The sequence below is a fragment of the Erithacus rubecula genome, assembly GCF_903797595.1.
Source record: "Erithacus rubecula genome assembly, contig: SUPER_Z_unloc_2, whole genome shotgun sequence".
NCBI classification, from domain to species: Eukaryota; Metazoa; Chordata; class Aves; order Passeriformes; family Muscicapidae; genus Erithacus; species Erithacus rubecula.
The window spans coordinates 14,059,653-14,085,143 of record NW_027635860.1 but is presented as its reverse complement, the minus strand read 5'-3'; the positions used below and the strand labels follow the sequence as shown (position 1 = coordinate 14,085,143).

Here is a 25,491-nt window from a genome sequence, read left to right as displayed (position 1 = left end):
CAACATTGGCAGAAGTTGTGTTTGTTTGTATTTAGCAAAGGTGATAATGTTTGTTTAGGTTAGATGAATTAGGTTACTTTCCTTCTTTTCCTAAAAGAAAACAAGTCATGAGAAACTTTCTGCTTTTCCACTGGAAACCATAGTTAAGCTGTTATTTCTTATAGTTGTGGGTGTGTATTATGTGTGACATGTTTGTGTGTGTTTTTAATAAATTTGAAATTAAAGCCATATCAGATGTTATGCAAATTCTTAATAAATATTTTAGAAGTGCATAATTTGTCAGTTACTGAAATGTCTTAGATATATAATCCTTATGGGCTTTACTGAGAACTGCTAATTTAGTTACGCTATGAAATCCCAATCATTTGATTAAGGTAATTTTGTAGGAAATTGAATCTGTAGTCTGTCTTGTCCCAGTTTATCTGAGGTGCTTCTCTGTTCCTTTTGCCCATTTCCTTGATACATCTTTATTTTGACATATCTTTTATGTGGTTGGTTTTTTAAGGAATATTAGCTAGATATGCTTCGCATAATAGCAGAGTTAACAGTTTTGGAGTTAATTGTATAGAGAAAGGAGACACTTAGGTATGGAACGGAATAACAATATAAATGAAATAAATCAGTAGGCTAATGAAGGAGACTACAACGCAGGGGGAAGCACAGTGAATATGTGAGATAAGCAAGTGCTGTGCCCTTCCATACAAGAGGACAGTAGGTTTGTGACCGGGAAATTCTGGCAAAATAAATGTCATATGTATTTCTCCTTAAAGTAAAAAGGGTTCAATTTCATTATTTCTTTGTTACTTTTTTCAAAGTATTGCTTAGAAATTTTGTATTGGCATTGCGGCATAAATGGGGTTCATAAATTCTGCATAAAAGCCTGGGTTAGCTTTGGTCAGTGTTTCTGGTTGTGGTTGTATTGATGGTGATCACAGATTTCTATCCTCTTAACATCTAATTTTGAAGACTTTGCAAGATGATATAGATTATGATGTGTCTCAAGGAATTTATATTTGAGTCAGTATTTGGAGCAGTTAGTATTTACATTGCTGTCTTGAAATTACTTACTCAAGTTTCCTTTGTTGAGAAGAGTCTGTGACTGTGCAACACTGTCATTGTTTAAGTAGGTTTTTTCCCCAACAAGCTTTCTTTAGTCCTTAGTTCACATTTGTACTCCAGTGCTACAGGTGGGTTAGAAATAGGGACTTTTTTGACTGCAGACATAGCAGGGAAGGTCATATAACTCCTAAATTTCCCCAGCTGCTTATCATAATTTGCTTGCTGCTCGTCTTTGCTGTTTGAGCTGCTTGTGTTAGTGAGCCTTAGCCAGTCACCAAGAAGGGCTGGGTCAGCTTCAGCAGTGATCTCGGGTAAAACACTGGGTTTTCAGTGAAAAACATGGAGGCATTGCGAAATCATCGTGTTCCACTTCTCAGAGAAATAAGATGCTCTGAGATGTAGTAGATAGCTGCACACCCCTAATTGTTAATTTCTCAAACACCACTCTGTAATATCTATGCTCCTGTTAGACCTTTCCCTTTTGGTGACTGGTATTTGCTCTAATTAAAGATTAAAAAGTCCTAGGTAAAGGTTGAACCTTTGGTATATGTATCTGTATTTTTCCTGTCTTTGTTGTGCTCTTTTCCTTCTTTTCTGGCTCTGTGTTCTATCTACATTGTGTTTATTTTTGATGAGTGAAGGGTAGGAGCCCTGTGTTCATTTAAATGGTGGGAAAATGGCTACAATGGGAATTTGATTCAATGACTGATATCTTAGCTTGTGTTCACCAGCACTTCTATCTCTACAGACAGCTCTATGCTGATATTGCAGTGGGCTGCTACTGCTGTACATACCTGAATGCCAAATGTGATAACAGACCAAGAAATACTATGATTTACATGATGCACAGTGGCTTTTCGTGTGGATGCCTTGATCTCTATCTCAGTATGTGGAGCTCTAGGCATGAAACTACTGTTATTAAAATAAACAGGAAAGCTACAAAGCACTGAAGATATAATAAATGCATTCTTGACTGGATACATTAGACAAAAGAGGAAATAAATAGATTGCAATTTGTTTCATTTGTATTAGAACTTTCTACCTGAGATTTGCATCTCTCTTTGGCTAGAATTAAAGGACATGTTTCTTGTCCAAGACACAGTGTGATTGTAGAAACTTGTGTACAGTTGATGTTTGCTATTCCCAAACTCTTGTCCGGGTAAACAGGGATCTTGATAGTCTTTATTTACTCACCTGCCCCCATCCAAAGGTCATGCAGAAAGCAGAAGAAAAAACAAATCTGTTGTAGGTCATTCAGACCTCCACAAAACTCATATGCTGTGGTTCCCTAGTTCCAAAGTTCAGACTATTTTTTAATTGAAACATGTCAGTTTATGTTACCCCATTTCTTCTGCTCTTCTTTGCCTTCAAGTTTCCAAGTCCACAGAAAGAAAAATTATCCAGTTTGTTGTTGGCTTGGTGGATTTGTCATGTTATAACTGCTTGGAGAATTGGAAGAAACTTTGTTCTTATGCATCAAGGTGGTATTAGGCTTGGTGGTTTGTTTGGTTTGGGGTTTTTTTTGGTATATATAAGATACAATAAGAGAGGCAACATTGTTGTGTAATCTGTGAGCATCTACAACAGCCTGTGTTACTTTTGTAGATAGGTAACAGTGGCCAAAAAAACTGTTCTACTATTCTGGAAAGAGCTTTCACCTGGCCATGTTAAGGCTTAACACAATTTACAGAGATTGCCTTTAAGGCTTGAATCAAGGAAGGATGTGATTTTTATGCATAATATGTTATCCAAATTATGAAAGCTCTCATTGGATCCCTTCAGTTTCTTACTCATGTAATTTTGAAAGCCTTTGTTGTAAACACAAAACATGTTTTTAAAGGAAACGTAATGAATTTTACTGAAAATATGTATGGGTTAACAGCAGGGTGCCCATAATTGCAGGCCATTTTGTACATCATTAAAAATGAAACATTGTATCAGAATTTAAATGCTTTGTGCGTATTAGATTGTCTATTTTGCAGCAGTAGTTCCTCATCTAGAAGGAGCTGTATTGCCTAATCTATATTTTCTTCCAAATTCAAAGGCCTACTGGCCTTAAGCCCCCAGCATTTTGATGGGGTATCCTTTGCATACTAAATCAGATCTTGTCTGCTCCCCTGGACATTCACTGTGGGGATGGTTTGCTGAAATAGAGAGAGCTGTGGTTTGACCTGGTACACCTGTTGAACTAAATGTAGCGAGCAGTTATGCCTGTGCCTAATGCTGGGACAGTTAAAATTATTAGTGTATGAAAATGCGAAGGAATTGTTAAGTGCTGAGCTTAATGATATTTTTCTCAATTGTGCACTTAAGAGATAAATTTTATCCTTGAATTAAAAGCCAAGCTATGTTCTTGGCTATAATTTTCATTAAGTGAGCCTTGTGAATTTGTTGGTAGTAAGACTGTGCCTGAGAGATTTTGTAATGATATGAAGGCTGGTATTATAGTAAAGCAATATGTTCAGCATTGTAGCTGATTTGTATAATGTTAATGTTTATTGTATTCTTTCAGCACTTGCTGTATGAGTTGATGGTGTATAACATCTGAAAAATTTATTTTATTATTTTATGCATGGCAAAATTAGGAGATAGCATGCTACTTTAGGTGCACACTTACACCTCCTGCTTCTTGACGTTTGGAAGTCAAGTGTTTAGGATACAGATTTTTCATGTGATAGCATTACAGCTGTGAAGCTACAGCTTCGTATTCTTTAACCCTTTAACACTGACTGGAATAAACCCATGGGCTGTTTATCTTGGGAAAATTACTAATTTATTTTTGTTTGCTTCAACAACAAGGTGTTTCAAATTTAGGGGAGGGGAAGGAAGGATAGGCTTCAAAGCTGGTATTTGTGTAGGAAGCAGAATAATGAGCTTCTATGAAGGGTTTTACCAAAATCTTACATGTGAAGAAAGGACTAAATCTGAAAGGTTTAAATTCTAACTTTTTAGTAATTTTATGGTAGGATAATATTCCACTTTCTTCTCAGATTTATGTTCCACTGCTGCCCTTCTTATAAACTAGACTCTGGTGAAGAATGTTGTAGAAGGAGAATTGCAAAAATAAGAGGGGCTGCATGGTTTCAAGTCATGTACACAAGTCCAGTGACTGTGAGGGAGCTGTGGGATGAGGTGGGTAGCCAGCAGAGGAGCAGAACAACACTCAAAGCCTCCCTGGCAGAGGGAGAGTTCAGCAGTGACCATCCCCACCCTGAGGGACTTTCTTATGTGTGCCTCTGTTCCTTTAGAACAAGCACCACTTGTGCTGTCACTATACCTAGGCATGGGGAAAGATGGGAAGGGGAAGAGGTTTTTGATGTGTTGCAAAGTAGGATTAAATCCCTAACACTTGTTTTATCTTCCTGAGCTTGGTAGTCTTCCAAGAAAATCAGAGAGTAAATATCACCCTAATATTTCATCCGCTTCCTTCTGGTCATGCAACCAGTGTTCCAGGGTATTTCCAGTACCTCTCATGAGCAGATAAACACCATATTCTCCTGCAATTCCATCTCTGCTACTGGATATAGCTGGGCTATCAGCGTCAAAGCTGTTCAGGTTGTAACACCAAAGGGTGTACTGAGCCTTGCCAACAGAGGTAGTGTGTTTTTCCCAGTCAGGATGTTTTGAGAAATATGGTAGATTATTAATCCTTTAAAATATTGCAGCCTTAAAGTAGAACAGAGTGGAATGTGGTTATCAGACAGCAAATATGGCATATTTTAAAATTATTTTAACCTTGATAAAGTTGCATAACTGATTTTTTTCCTAACAGTAAGCAAACCAAAAAGGTGAATTGCTATAGTCTTAGAAAAGCAAGTACAGCAACCCAGTGTACTTAAATCAAAGAACCTTGAGGAATGGTCTTACATGGCCTCTCTTGGAGAGCTGGGTAAAACTTGCATCTGGAGACAGCAACACCTGTAGCCTTACACGAATGTTCTCAGCTTTCAGAGATGCTGAGGTAAAGTCTGTAAATCTTTGGGTAAGCTCTCTCCTCTTTCCTGGTTCGCATGGGCTTTGTGAAGCAGTAGGCAACCTTGCAAACCTTTCCCATTCTGTTGTCATGGGGAGTGTGGAGACATTAGATGTGAAATATAATCACAAGTTTTAAAGACTTCCTGTGTGTCTCTGTTACACTGATCTATTTATAATATTTTAAAGGAAATGCTTCAATGGTAAACTTTAATGAGCATGCTCCTGGACAGTGATACTAGTCTGAATGCAGGCTTTGGATTGGGTCCATAGTCAAGCTGAAGGTGCTCTGGCATGATTAATACATGTAATTTGTAGTGTGTATTCCTGGTGTTAAAAACATAGTGACTTCAAAGAAACTTTTTTTCCTGGATTTGTTTGAGCTGCTTATTAAGCATAGTGTGTTCCAAGCTTGGCTATTATTAAATTGAAGCACTATAAAAAGATTAGTTAAAATGCCCAGACACTGTCAGCACTGATAATGCTCTTCTGCAGCCTCCTAATGAAAAAAGACAAAGATTATGTAACTTATCTGCCTGATATTTTGATATTCCTTGCTCCTAAAAAAAAAAACATGTTTGAAAAATGCCTTATATGCTGAAACATCTGTTAGTACAAATATGTGCTGTGAAAGTACCATTAACAATGTATTGGATTATCTAATTGCTTTTAGAGACTTGATGTGTTTATTCATAGATAAAAAAGCCAGAGTTCATTCCTGGAAGATTTTTGGAGATAAGATTTGTAGTCTTTTCCCTCCTCCTCTTCCAGTTAGGAGAAGTAAAATGTTTTTGCCTTTGATCAGACTTGGATATACTAATTTGTAAATTAACTGTTCTGTATGAATGATATATATTTTTTGTAGATTTAGATTTTAACTATCTCTAATGAACAGAAATATTCATTAAGGCTTTGGAAATTGGCTTGCTTGTTCACACTCTTTTGTAATTAGATATGAAAATTTAAAATTAAAATATTATTAGAAATCTTTTCAGCCCTCCCAAACATATAGATATGCAGAAGTTTTTTTTTCAGTATTCTTAGATATACCCCTTAAGGTTGTTTGCAATATTACTGGTTGCATGCTAAGTTTTAAAAATTACCCTCAGTAACTCTTGCAGAACTTGTGAAATGCTTCAGAAGGTGGTTACTGGATTTTATTGCAGATAATTGGGATATCACTACGATGTGTAGTACATCCCAAAATAGAAATTTACATCAGGATTATGGCTATCTGCTGATAAATGAAATGAGGTATTGTTTTAAAAACAGACCATTTATACATTTAAAATGTGAGGCTATTTCAGTGTTTGATAGGTTCACAACAGCACCTCTGTTTTCTGATCTACCAGAGCGATTTTTGAAATGTTTCCAAAAAAAAAAAAAGTAAATTGTTTTGTTGCAGTGATGGAATTATAGTTGTCAACACAGAACTGTGATTCACAATTGTGATGACAGAGAAGTAGAAGATCCTTACTGTGCTATGTGCTAAGTCCAAAACTATTCCAGTGACAACTCAGTGTGCTTCTGAACTGTGTCCACAGAGGTTTAGCTGAAGCTAGTGTTCCCACAAAGCAGCACAGGTGCCTACTTAAAAAGTCTTCCCTTTGCAGACTGTAAACCCAAAAGTATAATTTCCTTGCAAAGACATTATATTATCTGGCCTTCATTTACAAGAGGCTGTGATAATCCTGCCCAAAACTGTGCTGGTTTGCTTCTTATCCTTCAGGGGACTGAATGCCTCTAGTTTGATAATCTTCTGAACTTTGCATCCCATTTAAATTGCACAAGTTGTTTACTGATAAGTTGTTGCCAGGTAGGAGATAATAGCATCTAGGTGGTTGTTAACTGTGCTTGGGACTGATACTGCCACTCCTCAAGTGGCACGTCAGCTGCATCTTCCTTCCTTTGCCTGGATTCATGTGCTTGAGATGGTTTTTGCAGCCATGTACAGAAACCAAAATGGATATTGTCATCTGCAGAAAAGACCAGAATTGTGTACTGTGGGCTGTTCTTTGCTGTTTTATGTTTGACTTTATTTTCTTTTTACATTACATATAAAATACTTTGTCTTCATGAGATAAATTCCTTTTTCCAACCCTTAATCTCTTTTTTTAACCTTTTTTTTTTTTCCCACAGCATTGTACAGCATACATTTTTTTCAAGTTACTGATGCTGCTCTTGTGCAATTTACTGACTTAGGTGGTGGGGGGTTTTTTGTTGTTGTTGGGGTTTTTTGGTTTTTGTTTTTGTTGTTGTTGGTTTTGGTGGGATTTTTGTTGTTGTTGTTTTTGGTTTGGTTTGGTTTTTTTGTTTGTTTTGTTTTTTAATTTAAACTGATTTGCCTATGTACTTGAGTCTTTTTACTTAAACTCATGGTGGTTGACATGTTCATCAGCTGGTTCTTTCTTTTTGTATGTTGTGATCTCCTTCCTACTCCTGTAGGAAGAGATGAATTTGTCGTGATGGTTGGTATAGCACAGTTCAGTGATCTGCCAGGTAGAACTCACCTGATGGAAGGTCTGGCCCATGCTAAATAAGAATGCATTTAATTTTAGTGAAATACATAAGTAAAGTAAATCTTTGAGAGAAAAATTTTTGTCTGCCTGAAGCAAATAGGTGCCTTCTATATGTGAAGAACAAAATTTGTTAATGGTATTTCTAATTATACTTTTCTTCTGTCTTATGAAATGGTGGATTAAAGAATGGACAGAATCTCTTTATTTCTCCTCTTCCACTAATAGATATCTTCCCTCTGCAGCAAAGTAGGAAAAAAATGTATTGATTCATAACTGTCAAGTCATAATTGCATGGAGATCTGTATTAATTTAGTTACTTGGTGAGAGAGATCTGCAAAACACAGAGCATTTTTCAATGCTTTTTAAAACTTTCAGAATCTGTCTCTCATCCTGCAGGGTTGAATACCTATGAATACCTATAATTATCTTCCTTTGTGGAACTCCATGTGGTGGAATTTAAATACCTACCCCTTCTGGAAAGGAAATAAATTGCTAATTGCTTTTCATGACAGTAGATTTTCTCCTTTCCTATGAGAATTTCTTTAACTTCTTTAACTTCCTGTATTGTGTTAGGCTGGATTTCTTTTTATAGTTTATTTAAGCACTTTTAAATGCAATGGTTGATGCCAATGAGTTATCAGCAAGTTTCATATCTCATTCAGAATGTTACATAATCATATTTTTCAGTAACAAGATGTTATTTCCCATTATAGAATCACAAAATGGTTGAGAGTGTCAGGGACCTGTGGTTGTCACCTAGTCTAAGTCCCTACTTAGGTGGGGTCATCTAGAGCCAAGTGCCCAAGACTATGAAAAGCTTTTGGATATCTCCAAGGATGAAGACTTCACCACCTCCCTGAGTAACCAGTGCTCAGTCATCCTTGCAGGGAAAAGGAGTTTCCTGATGTTCAGAGGGAGCCTCCTGTGTTTCAGTGTGTACCCGTCACCTCTGGTGCTGTTCACTGGCACCCCTGGATCCAGTCTCCTTGCACCCTCCCTGCAGGTGTTTGTGGACATTGGTGAGATCCCCTGAGCCTTCTCTTCTCCAGGATGAGCAGCCCCAGCTTTCTCAGCCCTTCCCCATAGGAGAGGTGCTGGAGCCCATCCATCATCTTGGTGTCCCTTGGCTGGACTCTCCCCAGTGTGTCCGTGTCTGTTTTGTTCTGGGGAGCCCAGAGCGGCACCCAACACTCCACCTGTGGCCTCACCAGGAGGCTCACATCTCTTGATCTGCTGTCAATACTTAACCTAATCCATGCCAGAATCCATCCATCTTCTTTGCTGCAAGAGCATGTTGCTGGCTCACACTCAGTTTAATGTCCACCAGCATCTACAGGCCTCTTTCCCTTCAGAATCTTATCCCACAGGATTTTTCCAAGGAAAGGTCTGAGTGAAACCTACAGCTGTGACCTTGATTTTTTTACTGCCTCTCTCCTCTCTGAATCATAAACTCCACTGTCTTGTGCTTATGAGAGTGGTCAAATAATATTTTTGTAAGTGCATGAACTGTTGCACCTTTAAAATGATTGGAGCACGGTATATATTGGAATCAAAAAGAAAAAAAAAATTTTAGAAACACCAAGGGAACTTTCTGTGAATAAACAAAATATTCACTTGCAGAACATTTATTGAATTAATTCTGTCAGAAACTTCTCTGTCTTGGAGTGGAAAGAGAGGGTAGTATCCTATAATGAATAATTTCTTAAAAGGAATGAGTAAGCTTCAGAAATTGTCAGTTTTTTTAAACATTTGATTTCATTCTGTTGAACAGCATGACTAGAATTCAGTAGATTTTTTTCATTGTTCTGATTGTTTTAAAAAAGGCCAAGTGCTACGAAGGATGACCTACAGTGATAAAAAAAAAGAGGAAAAAATAAAAAGGCAAAACCTTTTCATTGTTTGCCTTTGTGAAATTTTTGCTGCTTATTTTTACAGCAAATTTCAGTGGCTTTTCATGAAAGATGTTTCCCTTCCAAGAGAACAAAGAAAGAATTTTGCAGTTTTAGTTCTTACCAGATGTTGACATTATGTATGTTCTGTCTCATATAATGTTACCTTCATAAGGATCTGAAAAAGCAGTACTACGGAAATAAATCACAGTAGGGAAGTTTAAATTTAGATTTTGTTTTTAAATACAGTAATACGGAAGTTTCTAGTGATAATGAGTTTTCTGTTAATCCAGAATCCAGCTCAATTTGTTCACTTAAATCAGCTTTAAAGTTAAACTTAGATTTCAAAGACACATTCATAGTAAATTCAATCTGAAAAGAATGTGAATAATTCCTGATGTGGATATGAATGTTCTGGATGTTTAGTACTGCATTACACCAACTCCCTGAAGATGACAGATTTATCTGATATATCTGTGTGTTACTGTCAGGGACCAATGGGACACAATTTCTGGGAAGCAAGGAATTCTACAGTGATTAAAATCCATACACAGTCTGGCTCATTCACAATGTGTAAACACAGTTCCCAATGGATCGAAACAAAGTTAAAAACTAGTAATTTCCTTCCCCATGAAAGGACTGTTTCTTAGCACCACTCTTCTGTCGTGGTCATGTGAACACTGTTTGGTGCTTGGCACAGTCAGAATAGCAGCACTCTATGGTTTAGAAAAAGCTAAAGACAGGAATCAGCATCCATTGGGAAAGGGGGAAGGAGAAATAGAACATCAAGAGGAAATACACTTCAAACTTATGATAAGAAGTTACATGAGTTTCTTGTGAACTTTTGCCATTGTTAATTCATGACTTCAAAGGGTTTCAGGGCATCAGTCTGACACCTGAGTCAGCATTCATTTTTTAAATCTTGTAGCGGAGATTTTACTGAGAAATGAAAATAGTGGATTTATGAAGTCTTTTAAAGTCAATTAAGCAATTCACAGTCCAGTTATAGTTCAGTTTTTTGGCGTTTTCTCGATTTCCCTGCCCCCCCCCCCCCCCCCCCCCAATCAAACTGGGCTGTCTCTAAAGCTGTGCTATTTGTCTGAATGGGAATTGTGAACAGTTGGTAGCCTTTAATCATCTATCTGACTTATAGTGGAATGGTTAAAGGACCATGCTGCCAAGATTTAGTGATTATTATTTTTTAGACCAAGTGTAAAACCCTGTGTTTTGTACAGAAAATATAAAGAGAACAACTGATAGAGTAAGCTTTGTGTTAGATTTGAAATGCCAGTAATATGCAGTACCATTGCCAAGACAGTGATGCTTTGTCCTTCATAGTACATTTCATTTAAGGAGCTGAAATAAACTGCACACCATTATTGATGCAATGCTGGTTGTGTAATGTATAAGAATTTACATTTAAATGCATTAATTTCACGATGGTACCATGATTTATCAAAAATCTTGTTAATCAAGCTAGTATTTCAATTGCAGTTGCTTGGCTTGATCTTTTAAAGAGGAATGTATCTAGCTGGAGCATGGTTATGAAATTATACTTAAGCCAGATTTTTAACGAAATGAAGATTTTTAGAGGATTTTATTGATAGGCTGAATTGGTAGAGGTTTACTTGTAAAAGAGTGGCAGTGTTGCAGTTTTAATGTAGGCTCCATAGCATTAAGAGACTATGTGATCTAGTTACTTTTGAGAGAATAGATTTTTTAAAAAGGTGACCATGACACTGAGGATTTCTAGATCATTAAGTCTTCCAGTTTATATGTTTTAAGATAAATTGTTAGCATCATATTTCTCCTGCTCATAATAGTTGTATTTAGAGTCTGGAAGCTGAATCAGCAGTTGTTTATTGAGTTCTGTAGTTTGCTTCTGAGTAGGCTTTTCTGCTTCTTTGTTTTCTGTGCCTGCAGCTCATTCTCTTCTGTCCTTAGAGCTACACTAGATGTGTGTTCTCAGCTTTCATTAGCTTTTTCTTTCAGCTCTCTTGCAGTTGCTAATTTATTGTTGCTTCCCTTGATACTTTTGCATGTGCCAGTCTACATCTTCCCTGTCTCTGTCCTTTTATTTATGTTGCACTCCCAAGACTGTGCAGGGTCCTCCAAAGTTCTCACTGATACTCTTCAGTCAAGGAAGAAGGAATCCCTCCTCTGGCTGAGAAGCTGCAAGTGCTCGAAGAAAGGGCCTGGTTCTCTTGGCACAAAGGCAAGCTTCTGCCCTGTGATTAATTAGTGGGATATTGCAGCAAATGAACAGTTGCAGTTAAACCAGTGCAATAACGCAACACAATGAGCAGCAGTGCCTAAGGCTGGCATGGGGCAAGAAGAGGTGATCCCAGGTGGTGTTGGTCCAGCCAAACCATTTTGAGAAAAACCCACAACAGTTGTGTACCCATAGATACAGAATTCGTGAATATTACACAGTATTTAAAAGCCTGATGATGAAAATAAGATTTATAGAGAATTTATGGTTTGAGTTTTTTGCCTTAGGTGTTGTACTTTTTGTTGTCTAATACTTTTGTACAAAGTCAAGCTTCTTTGACAAACTGAGATTGTAAGAGGGGTTTTCCTGGAGAATGCAAAAGTTATGATGGCCAGGCTGAGTTTTACTGAAATTCCTGTGTGTCACATTACTATTATGCAAATAGCTGCCTTCTAAGAGTTCAGGTTTGATGACTACTGATCATAAGCAATAATAGATCTTGTGAGGGTACCTTTACCTTTTCCCTGAGAGCCCTTATGCAATCTCCTGAAATACCCTCCTCTTTAGTAACTTTTTTCTGCTGTGGTATTTGTAAGGTGTCTGGGTGTAGTTAGTTCTGGTTGTTCTGAGCTGTAGTAATAATAATTTGCAAATGTCATATGTAAAGCTGACACTACTGTTTCTTCTTTTTCTTGCCTAAAGCCAGAGTCTTGTGGCATTTTAAAAGAGAAAACAAAATGTTTAAGTGGAGAAGAAAACATTACTGAATGCTTTGATGCTCTCCTTTTCCTGAAAGAGAATAAATGGCTTTGAAGTTTAATTTAGTTCTTTTCTATCTGGTAGTTTACTAACTTGTTTGTGGCATTTTAACAGAAATATGAAAAATAATTGGTCTAGATAAACAGAGACCTTTGTGACCAGAGGGATAGCATGGACATTTCAGCATTGCTACATCTCATTATATTAACCCAAGTGTTTTGCTTTCAGTACTGCTGCATTTCCTGCATAAAATTTTATATGCAGAAAGATAAAGTCCTGGCAACATCCTAATGGGTAGTATGCAGTTCATAGTTATACGCTAAATACATTTATTATGAATATGAGTCTCATTGCACTATAATAATTGCTCAATATAAGTTAAAATCTTCTTTCATTTTTTAAGCCCTACAAAAACATTGCTTCTCATTGGGCTGAGCTAAAATGAATACTGAAGTAAAAAGATAATGCGAAGGACAGAGAGTACAGTTCTTAGCTAAGTCATGGTCCAAGAAATATTTTTTTGCAAGCTTGACAATATTTCCAAATTATAATTGAAATGTACCCATTTGAAGTTCTGTGGACACAAAAATAATACCATTATTTTGTTCACTTTTTTCTTTTTTTTGTGACTTTATTTTTTTTTTGTCAAAGTGATTTAAAAAAAAAATAAGTGCAGTCCTGAACTACCTGGAAGTTGCAGTTTTACAGCCCTGCTGAGAGGGTTCTGTTTGATTTTACTAAAGTACTTCTATCCAAAACTGGGTAACATGAAAAAAGTAACTTATTAATGTTGTTGCTTGATAAATAGTTGTTGCCAAAAATATTGATTGTCTAAGCAATAGACTAATGAAGATCACATAATTTTCTGTTAGTTGGACAAACTAACATTTGAGGATTTACCTAATCTTGCAAATGATCAGTGTTTACTGAGATAGGCCTACCCATGTTCTTAGTTGAGTTTTTATACGAAAGCTGATTACCAGTATGAAATTGGTTTCTACTTCTATTAAAAATCTCTGTGCAGATTTAAGGGATAGCATTTTCCAAGTATTTTGTGGCTGAATTAGAACTTGTGTCTTGTGATTGTGTTGAAAAATTTTTGTATGTGTTTGGACACATTGTAAAAGGTATTTTTAACTGTTCAAGAAAATACAGGTTTATAATGGGGAAAAAAAAATTTAAAGCAGTTTGATTTTCCACTTCATTAAAGCTTATGAACTGATTGGTGATTGATAGATTCCATACACAGGATAAAAAAAATAACCAAATTCCTTTAGAAAAGGAAAATCAGTATGCTGAACTGAGCACAAGTAAAAGTGCTTTCCTTTGGGTCCCAAATAGCAATGTAGATGATCTATTACAGAGCTTTCTGCTGGAGTAGCTGCAGAATATGAGCAAAACCACATGGGAATTTAGTATCCTGGAGCCTTCTAAAGCTACAGTATAGTCAGTTGTTGTTTGTGGCATGCAGCTTTTGAGAATTACAGCAGGATTACTTGAACCTTTTCTAACATGTAAGATTCTTGGCATGAATTCCAGTTGAGGTGAGGCAGAAAGTCATCAGAGATGGCAGAGATTCCAAGTGGCTAATTGTTTTAAAAGGAAGAGCAGTAAGTGCATGTACTGTATTTGTCCCAGAGCAAGAGGAAACTTAGTGATTCCCTCCCTTCCCATGCTTAATTTAAGAGAATAAAGATATTACTCTTATTTGTGTCTATTTGTCTTTACAGAGTTTTTTTAAGCAACAGTGAGTGACTGTAGTATTCTGAAAAAACAAAATGCTGTGTATCTACTGTATATTACTCACCCCTTTAAAACATCAGTGGCATTGGGAAAAAGATACCTGGTTTTCATTTGAATTAGAAGAAGATAATCTGTAGACAAAGTATTTGCTGATGGAAGGAACCAGACATAGTTTGAAGCTTTTTTTCTTAAACTAAGTTATTTGCAAAATTATGTTTTGGAAAATGAGGCTGACACATTCTGCTCTGTAAGTATCTGGATTTAATTTTTTCCTTCTTTGCATACTTGGTTGACATCTCTAAAATCTGTCTGTTTGTTTCTTATAAACTGTTGGTCAGTAATATCCTAACTTTGTCATCACCCTGTTGTAGTCTGAAAGGATTGCTGTACTATCATTTTTGCCTCTTGGGGTGTTCTATTTTAGAGCTTTATCAGTGTCTCTAAAATATTTCTCCCTCCTCCCTTTCCTCCTGGCTCCAGTTTTGAATATATGAGAAATAGAGATGTTTTGATCAATGACAAGCAGTTTTTCTGTTGCTGTTGTGCCAATATATTTTTCTTTACTAACAGTGTGACATTAAATACTTTTTTCTACGTTTTTCTTCATGCTTTCCTATTCCTGTAAGCCCTGCTTTCTCTGGCCATGTTCCAGATAAAAAAATGTTGTTTCCCAAAAGGATTACTTGAATTATATAAATAATGACAATCTCAAGGTCTGTTTCTTTATATCAAAAAAACTAATCTTAGTCTGAACATGCTAGAGAACATAGTCTTACAGCTGCCATGAAAATAGACACAGTGAAAGGTCTCTCTTTTTTTCTAATCATCCTGAGTAGTTCTTGGTCTAACTGAAGATTGACCACTTGACCTATTAAATTAATATGCTGGATGTTTTGTGGTAGAAATAACAACCTAGAAGTCTTACTTGGACAGCTGTCTGATATTTTGAAAACCTTTTCTTCTGTGGAACTGATTTAGCTGTTACTGAATGTCCAGACTGCCCAGTGTCCAATTCTATCTCACATCTTCTGAACAAAGGTACCAACAGAGCAAGAGAAATGGCAATAATTATATCTTATCTTTGCTATGGTACATAGCTAACAACACCGAATATGGAAATTAATGGACACCTATGAAGGCATCCATTTTAGCAGATTTTAAATTTTTCCATTTAAAGAATTAGCTCTTTAATAAACTTCTGCATTTCCATGTTTTTCTCTGTTTTAAAATACATTGTTAGGTAATAGTGTGCTTTCGTAGCTTCAGCTGAGGTTCATGGGATTACAGTCTTTAACTCCAGAGTACATGATCTAACATCTCTCTTTGGCATTTGGTTCTCTCAAAAAGTTTGTTATATTAATGTGTATTTAATCTCAAATCAATTAAGAATTTATTTTGCATTGAATTTTGTCCAGGTTTTATCTGTGCCTCATGGTTACATCATTCTTTCTTGACTATGGCAAGTTCACTATCTTAATAAAGCAAAGATTTAAGAGAGCTACTCTCCTTTAATGACTCATCTACAAAGAAAAACAAAAGGGCCTGACATAAGATTAAATTATTCTTTAATAGACAGTGATTGGTCTTGATGGAGATGAAAAATGTGGATAAAACAAGTATGTCATGCTCATTTCTTAAAAACTACCCTGGTATAATCAGCATGGCTTTCAAGGGGTCAGAGGTCTGTGCAAGTCATGAGGAATCATAATTTGCACAAATCACGTCTTTTTCGTCCTATTGACTATATGTCTTAAGAGCCACAATTATGCAATGCAAATAATCATCAAGGGAGTTTGGGTTTATAGTACATATAGTATATTTGAAGTAAACTTTTTTTAATTGCTGAAGCTTTATGTTGTGGACTTTGACTAAGTGCATTAGTAAACGCTTAATTTTAAAAGGATTGTCTCACCCTGAAACATAATCCTTTTAAAGTTTTAAAAATTATTATTTGAGAGGAGTCTATCCAAAGAGGCTCCTGTCAATTCCCTTGCCAGCACTGTGATTTCATGGCCATTCTGCTTTTTTGCTTTCTTGAAGGTTTTTCTTTCCAGCAGTCAATAAGAAAATTAATTGGTGTAAAATAAGTTTTCTAAAATATGTAAAACACATAGACTTAAGCATTTTTCCCAAGCAATAATTAATCTTGATAGATCAGGTGTTGTCACCTTGTTGTTGTTGTTATTATGATTATTATTATTTTAAGGAATTTCTGAACCTTCTCAGCATTCTGACTGTCGATTATTGTGTTAAAACCTACTGCATTCACTAGTTAGCAAAAACTTCAGCTTCACATGTTAGACTGCATAAAGGATTTTGCCAAGACAGCTCCTGCCTGTCTTGCTGCAGCTGTTCGAGAGGCTGCTGTTTGCCAGCTGTCTGCACCACCTCTGTGGGCAGCTGCTGTTCCAACAGGTGCCTCTGCTTTCACTCTTGCTAAAGCGCAGCTCCTTTCATTTTAAATCCTTCTTTACTAGAACTACTGCCTTTTAGTGCACTGTGAGCAATCCAGGTAGGACATTTATTGAAATGCAGCCTGGTGGGGCAGTATAACTGAACTTGGAGAGTCATATTCTTTCTGAAATGAGCCTCAGGTTGCCTTTCCTCTATGCTCTCCCTTCTTACAACCTGGCAGATTTTTTTAAAATGCCTAATTCTGCTCTTCTCTGCTTTCTGCCCTTCTTCCCTGACCTTCCTTCCTTCTTCCCCACTACCTGTGTTCAGCTTACTTTTTGCTATTATTTTTTTTGAGTAACAGAAACAATCTTTGGATTTTTCAAGAAATAGGTTGAATATTTACTTGGGTTTTTGTATCTCTTAAGTATATATGACATTAAGCAGTACTGCCCAGTGTTGTTTAATTATTGTTTCGATCTTGAGTATTTCTAGTAAAAATGTATGGTATTGGTATTGCTTGCTGTGAACTTGTGGCTGGAGAAGTGTCCATTTCTCTTCTCTTCTTAGTACCTATTTGATCAGCTGTTTTAACAGTGATTTTCCCATAGTCAGTGGTATGGCAGTCTTGTGGTCTTGACAGAGATACAGCGACTAAATTTCCTTCAGAATCAGAGGAATCATCTCATATATTTTTGTTGATCACAGCTGGTGATTTTGAGGCTGTACAAGCCATTCCAGACTTTTATGTTGACACACAAATAAAATATTAAATTCTCCAAGGTTTTTTAAATCTTGGTGACACAAAATGCTATGAATTTATTTTAATGCACTTAAGGTAATGATAGGTAACGTGAAGTTGTCATATTTATACATATATTTCACTAGTAGACCAATCTGAGACCTTAAGGATACAATATTTTTAGTCAGTTATTCTGTGACTTCTTGCCAGTTTAACTACAGTGATGTCCAAGTTGGTTGTCACAGTTAGGATAGCCAGAAATATAACTTCTCTTTACTGTTGGCTTAAGTAGATGTGCTACCAAAACTCCCGAAGTGTAGGCCTGGTGGGGAAATGCTATTTATTATCTCTACTGAGTGAAGAAGGCAAAGTTATGCTCCAAATTTACTCGACAGTGCAGAAAAACACATTGATGCTACATTAAAAATGCCTTCAAAGCAGCATAAATGAGTCTCTGCAACAAAATCCCTCCCTTCCCTGCACCTTCCCCTGCCCTTTTCTTCTTCTGAGTATAGTGTGCTAGCTTTTCTGGAAATATTTTCAGAAAGATTGTGTATTTTGTGAAAGCTTAGGCTGTGCCAAATTCAAATCTCTTCTGCTCTTTGAAGTTTTAGGTTTCAGTACCTCTGGTAACCTGGTCAAGGATGCGGTGGAAGCTTGATAATCTGTTTGAGGAAACCAATCACAAGGAGACTGCCAAAGTACCAAATAACTATGGAACTATGGGGTTTTATATCCCTCTTTTTATAGATATTAGCATGCTCAGCAGGATAGGGACATGATGACAGAATGAAGAGTTAATTGAAGAGTAAAGTAGATGCCTCAAGGAGTGTTATGCAAAACACCTTAACAACAGAAACTGGGTGCGCTTACTATGAAGTGATACCATAGGGACCAGCGTGACTTCTGTAATTCTTAGCATTCCCAAATTGGCTTATAATGTGACTTTTTACACATAAGTTTTTGTCACTTGTTTTAGAATCCATCTCATATCACCTGGAATCTATTTTTTTATCACAGTTTACTCAAATCAGAAGAGAAATATCTAACTTGAGCTGGTTTTTTTTCCAGCGAACCTCTTGCTGGTAGCAGAAGAAGGAGCAGTAGAGTATTCTCCAGTGCATTTACTTTTTTGTAACACTTTTCATGCCAGTTACTCCATTGCAGTAACTGGCAGAGAGTCTGTGAATGAGACTACACATCAGGCCAGGCAGTGCTCTGGAAAGTAAAACCCTCTTCAGATCTTTCTCTGAAGAATTAAGTGTTAACACAAAGTGTCATGATTTCAAATGTACTTAATACTTTAATGCAAGCAAGCCACATTCCAGATGAAAGTTCTCAAACTCATCTACTGGGTATCTCAACCAGGTGGACTTTTTGCCTTTGTGTTATCTTCCAGATATTTTCTTGTGTCAATCTTGTCTCAGATCTATTAAAATAAAAAGGAACATTGTTAAATAAAATACAGATAGTAGAACTAGAAAAATTATTATAGAGAAATAATTTCTAAAATATGTAAAACTATCTGCTTTAAATAAACATAACTTTATTACACCAACATTTAATAAATTTTGTTGGTTGGTTGGTTCGTTGGTTTTAAACACAGCAATGGTTTCAATTATGTTCATTTTATTCCAATAGAAAATGTTAAGTCTGTAACTTTTATTTACTTATTTTTTGCAGTCCAGACATTCCCTGTGCAAGTATGCAGTATTTCTGAAAATAGTTTCTTCTAGACTGCAGTGGGCTTATTTCAGGCTCCTCTGATGTGGTTAGAACATCCCCCAGTCAGAAGCGGGGTGCTTATAGCACTGAACTAGTCCCTGTCTACTACAGCATCCTGAGGTTTAGAAGTTAATGGCATGAATAGCTTAACTCTTTTCAGAGTTGTTCCAACTCACCTTATTTTGTGATTCTGTAATATTTTCGCTTTCTAAAGGTACTAGGAAGGTCAATACCCATTGCTTTACCATACTTTACCATACATTGCAATACCATACTTTGAGAATGTCTTCTGAGTAACAGTCAACCTGCTGTTTTAACATTGTTCTGTGGCTTGTATTTTTGCCAAAAAAGGAAAAAATAAAACCAACCCAAACCACAAACCGAAAGACAGATGTGGGAAATACAAATATTGCAGCGACTGTTTTTCCCTTATGTGTTTTGCCACAAGCTCATCATGAAGATTGTGAAATCATGAGAAGGTGTCCACTTGCCTTGGAAGTATCCTCACAGGAATTTCTATGCTTGTACAGTTGGAGTATCCTGTCTAGTGAAAAAATACCCTAAGGTCACATAGTTTTGGATGCTTCTCTGGGATGTTTATTAATTAAATTAACTTCTCAGCATTTCCATTTATTCTGGAGTGATATTGAACAACAATTTCCAGCTGTCCTGTTTACTGAAATGCAGATTTAATTTAAAAGATCACTAGAAGAGTGTAGACTTCAAGAATTGATGCCCTGAGTTGATACTAAGCTCTGCAGCACACACAGGGCCTCCATCTTAGTTTTCTTCCATCAATGAGCTAACATAGCAAGAAAACCAAAACTTCAGCAGAGCCACATGGTAACAATAGTTCTGTCAATCAAGCCATCTGGCTTTTTAATTTTAAAGCAAATATTAGAATTTGTTGTGTGGCTTGGGAGGTAGTTAAAGTTATACATATATATCCCTGAAATTACCTGTTCAGGCTTAGAATGGAACTATTTTATCAAAGTAAAAATAGTATTGTATAGCTCATTCATCATAAAATCTGTTTTTGCAACTATGAATATATATTTCATTCTCAAGTAAACTCTGAGGGATTTCCTATTTTGCAAATAGTGAAACTTAGCTATAACGTGTCAGTTACGAAGTTATTCCTGCTCTACTAATTTTTGCTGCTCTGAGGTTAGACACTGCTGCCAGTGAGACGCCATGGTCTAGTTCTCACCACAGCAATACCACTGGCTCTGTAAATAGCTTTAATCAAGTAGTCTAATTGCTGTTTCTAAATTCCCTCTTTGTAATGGACACAGTGTTTTTTACAGTTGGTATTTTCAGAAGATACTTACCATTTATGCTTATGTTTATGTGAAGCGTCCAGGTGTGATTTTTGGTTTTTTACAGACAACCTTAATTTTAAGGAGTAAGGGAGGAGTGTGAATTAAAAGCAGTAGTGTTGATTGAAAATTAGAACTACTCATTGCATTAATGTGCAAGGTGTCCTCTGGGGCTTTTATTTGTTGCTCCTTGTATTTTTCCTGCTAGTAATATGCCACTGAATATGCAAAGTAGATACATGAAGAAACACCATAAACTCCTTTTCTGTCATCACCTGAGCCTTACAAAAAAAGCTCACTGATTTCTGGGCTTTTTTAAACTATTAGTTAAGTATTTAGGCACTGGATAATGTTCAATCAAATACCAGTGGAATAAAGGAAGAGCAGGACAAATGGAAAGAAAATTTGGTCCTTTGTATATGACACCAAGCCCAAGGTTATGCAGAATTTGTAGAGCTGAATTTCAAGTACTTTGTCTTCCAGCTCAGGCATGGATTCATGTAGTCAAGTATGTCTGACCTTCAGCCAAGGCCCCACAAACTGGATCAATGTGATCCCAATCTGCACCCGCAGGTAGTGAGGTTATTCGTGCTATATGTGGCTGTGATTTGATACCCACCCAAAGCAGCAGGAAGAGCTATAGCACTTCTACTAAGGGAAATGAATTTGTAATTGGAGGTAGGAGGGAAAGATCTGACACTGCAGCATAGATGAACACAGTCATGGTCTGAATTGATTTAATTGCTAATACTGTGCTTGAGCCTGCAGATGATGGAACAGCAAAAGAGTGGGAGAGGCATATTTTATTTATCCTTGTAGAGCTGAATCTGTTCAGTACATCACCTAACTGGGAGTCCAGTAATGAATGAAAATATACTTCACGTTTACAAAACAGAAGCGTAGCAAAAATGGGGAAAAGGCATCCCCATTAGAAATGTGCCTGCAAAAGAACCTGTGCTGACAAAACTGTAGCACCTTATCTACAGATTATATAGTTCCACTTACTGCTTTTATGCATGACTCTCTGTTTGGTCTTGAACATGAATTATATACTATGGCTAGTTCTCCTGCCCTACCCTTGAGAATTTGTGTTAAAAATTATGCATCCAAACGCCATGATTATGGCTCATCTTCTTCTCCTCACTGAAGAACACCCGAACCTCACATCAGTGCTGAATCACAGATTTACTGCTGTGACTTTTGGGTACTTGGTCTGTGAAAGAAATTAGATATCCTTTAAGTACCTCAAGTGTGCTTCAAATGCCAAGAAGCACTAGGAGGGCCCTTTCAGACAGGAGTCTCCAGATGCTATAGTACTGCCTATTGTAATTTGAAATAAGAATGTTATTCCTTTACAGATTAAATTTTTAAAAGGAAAATTGTTAAACTCTTTGAAAACTCCAATTTGTATTTCAAGAGACAGATTCCAGGATGAGATTCTCCACATCTCTGCAGGACTGTAATTCTGTCTGAAGTGAGCTTTCTTCACCTTTTTGGCTTAGGAAAATCCCCTAAATTTTCTTGTGACATTTCAGAGACGTACTAGTGGAGTCCAGTGTTGACTTTCACATAAAAACAAATAGAAAAGCTGTTGATAATGCCCTCTACCTTTCTACATGTAGCAATTAATAGCTATTAAATTTTAAATAGCCAGGGTGGTAATTGGCGGCCTGAGATATTTGAAGTTAAAAGGCTAAATACACTTTTAATATATGTGTCTAATAAAATAGTGAGAACCAGTAAATTAAGTCAGCTTCTCCCCTTCTTTTGAGGTATTTCTTCAGAAAACATCCTATCCCAACATTTGGTGGAAGATATGGTCCTCTGAATTATTTCAGGCTTCCCTTTGTCCTCCCACATCTGTTTTCTTTGCTCGTATACATGAATCTACATGATTTTTAACTATTTAAGACATAGACGGTTCAAAATGATACTATTTCACATATGAGGTGGATGTCCTTATTCTCATCCAAGTTTCTTCAAAATGTTAAACATTTCTGTAGATTCCTTCAATATCATGCTTCAGATTGCAAAGAAAGAGGTAAAGTAGTACAGTACATCTTTGCTGTATTTAATTCTCTATCTGTATGATTTTGAAGCCTATGTCAAGGGTATTTACCTCAGAGCTTTGCTGGCCATTGCTTGCTCATTTAAATAACTATGGCAGTCTTGTTTTTCCATAGTGTGTGTGGTGTGTTAACTAGTTACTGGTTACCCACTGTGTACCAGCCTGGCTTCAGTGTGCTTGTGGTTTCTGAAGCTGGGAAGGTTCCAGTTGCAGCAGCAACCACTTTGTTTTAATGGTCCTTCCAGATGACTTGGGACAACAATGATATTTCCATACAAGACACATCACCCTTAGTGAAACAGAGAGCTACCGTACTCTGGAGCTGCTGCAGACAGGAATTTTGGGTGGAAAAAAGCTGAATAAATCCGTGCTATCTGGAAGAAAAAAAGTGTGTTTTATTATATAGAGTGCTGTAATTAATAAACACCTTTGTGATGAAAGTGGAGTCATTCCCATATTACATGTGAGAAAACAGTGAGGGCTTGTCTATACAGGGATGTTATGCAGTTGTGTTGTCAGCCAGTGCACTGCTGTATTTAAACAGCTGTAATTATGCTGGTAGAATTGCCTGAGTGAGACTCTTCTCTGAGTTGAAACATGCCCTTTCCTGGTTTTGAGGTGTACCGCTTTGGAAGAAATTTAAAGTGACCTAATAAAGAAAAAACAACACCAATTCCTAGATAAATACAAACTAAGGCCGAGTAAGTTATATTCAGAAGCCATAGCCTTTAAAACATTTCTCTCATTGTATGTAGCTTTCCTCGCTAGACAAGCCTTGAACAGGATAGTAATGGGCTTGTGTCACTGTTTCTTCTGCTTGCTATTACTGAGTTACTATTTCCTTGTGTCTGTTGTCTTCTCCTTACATGACTGTAGATTTTTTACTTGTCCTAGAGGGCTTCTTTTGCAAAAGAATTCATATGTACAACAGCAGTGCCATAGTCACTAGAAATTATTTAAAATAAAAAGGAAACTCAAGTATGCAGAATATATAATAGCAAAAGGTGAGATATTCTTTGGCCTATACAGTGGAACCGTTTTCCCACTGTGAAATTGCATTGGCTGTAATTGAGGAGTTGCTAAATACTCTTAATAAAAAAAAGCTTCTGATTTAATTCCTTCTCTCATCTTCTTACTGCAAGACTATTAAAGCCCTCTCCAACAGCATCCAGATGTAAAGATGTATACAGCCACAAACAAATAGAGAAAAGAAAGAGCACTTGCCTTGTGAACGAGAATTCTGTGTAAGAGTTGAAAGAAATAATTCCAACTTTCATGCCTTCATTGTGAGGAGAAAAGGCCACCTTTGTCCTTTTCCTATGAGTTAGGAGTTCGTACCAATTAATTAATGAAATTGTGAAGATGAACCAACAGGCTGCTGAAGAAAAACAGAACCACAAGCATTTATGAAAAGTGGGAAATCTGGCTGAAATACAAAAAAGAATAATTAGTGAGAAAGGTTACTGCAACTGAATAGCATAAGGTTTTCCACTCTTTTACTGTAATAAGTAAATGAGTACAAGAATCTGTTGAATAGCCATATAATTGAAGCATTTTAAGGGTGGAAAAAAGAAATGATCAAAACCAGTTAGAAGACTAGAAATTAATGTTTGTCCAGCAGAACTACATAGCAGCTGAATTTTCACCAAAATTCAGAAGACTTATATACTGACCTCCCATGGGAAGTGCTAAAGATTCTGTTGCTTGGGAAGCTTACACCTACCAGTAGGTTGCATTTGCATCAGCATTTTTGTAATCTTGCAGTTTGGTGAAAGTGCAGAACCCTTAACTTTTAACTCATTACTGGTTAATGTTGGTTTGAAGAGCTGTTTGTTTAAGCTGTTCTACCAGTTGATGATAACTGAGGCATTACTTTTCTGAATCAAAACAATGTGTCCTTCATTATTTTGTTGTGGTCAGAGGCTGAAAACCATTTTTTACATTTCATTGTTTTCTTTGTTTTAAGGAGAAAATAGTCTTAGGACTTCTTGAATTAGTAAATACAATTGTACAAGTTTTCCCATTTTAGCATTTCATTACTTTGTTTTATATTATAAAACAAATTTTGAAGAAGGGAAGAATATTTGAGTGTTTAACACAGTTATAATTAGATTTTGCAATAATATGATGATCATTGGTGCATGTCATTGATTTCATGGAATCATTTAGGTTGGAAGCAGCCTTTAAGAACTGAGTCCAATCATTAACCTAGCAGTGCCAAGTCCACCATGAAACCATGTCCCCATATCATCTGCACATCTTTCAAATACCTCCAGAGATGGTGACTCTACTGCCTCTCTGGACAATGAGTTCCAATGCTTGGCAATTATTTTGGTGAAGAATGTTTTCCTAATATCCAACCTAAACTGCCCCTTGAGACCATTTCCTGTCATCTTGTCCCTTATTCCCTGGGAGTTGCACCCGACCTCCATCTGGCTGCACCCTCCTCAGGTGGAATGAGTCAGGGAGTTCTGGAGTGTGAAAAGGAAGCCCTGAGCCTCCTTTTGTCCAGGCTTTCCCAGTTCCTTCAACTGGTCCTCACTGGGTTTGTGCTCCCACCCCTCCCCAGCTCCCTTGCCCTTCTCTGGACACGCTCCAGCCCCTCAATGTCTTTCTGCTCCACAGGGGCCCACAAGTGGACACAGCACTGGAGCAGCAGCTGCAGCACTGCCCAGCACAGGGCACAGCTCACTGCCCTGCTCCTGCTGCCCCATATTGCTGACACACACCACCATGCCCTTGGCCTTCTTGGCCACCTGGACACACGCTGCCTCATGTTCAGCTGCTGTTGATCAGCACCCCCAGGTCCTTTTCCAATGGGCAGCTTTCCAGAGACTTTTTTCCCCAGCCCATAACACTGCAGGGGTTGTTGTGACCCCAGTACAGGACCCAGAACTTGGCATTGTTGAACCTCAGACCATTGGCCTCATCCCATGGATCCAGCTTGTTCTGATCCCTCTACAGAGCCTTCCAGCAGACCAGCACCCCACCCAACTCAGTGGCACCTGCATTATCAACTAGACTGGTCCCAACACTGGACCCTGGGGAACTCCACCGGTTGGTGCCCAGCCACCAGCTGGATGTAACTCT

The 25,491-nt window shown here is 37.1% G+C and overlaps 2 protein-coding genes across 6 annotated transcripts in view; both read left to right on the top strand.

Moving 5' to 3' along the window:
• The window catches only part of REEP5 (receptor accessory protein 5), a 235,022-nt gene that overhangs the window by 45,129 nt on the left and 164,402 nt on the right, over positions 1–25,491 (top strand). The window lies entirely within an intron of this gene.
• MCC (MCC regulator of WNT signaling pathway) overlaps positions 1–25,491 on the top strand; it is a 181,151-nt gene that overhangs the window by 45,005 nt on the left and 110,655 nt on the right. The window contains exon 1 of one of the 5 annotated variants that reach the window (XM_079331246.1): positions 8,040–8,061. The exons of the other annotated variants lie outside the window; for them this stretch is intronic. Within the exon in view, the coding sequence (XP_079187372.1) occupies positions 8,056–8,061 (6 nt within the window). The 5' untranslated portion in view covers positions 8,040–8,055. Of the gene's footprint in view, positions 1–8,039; positions 8,062–25,491 lie in introns of those variants that run through there. 5 annotated transcript variants of the gene reach the window in all.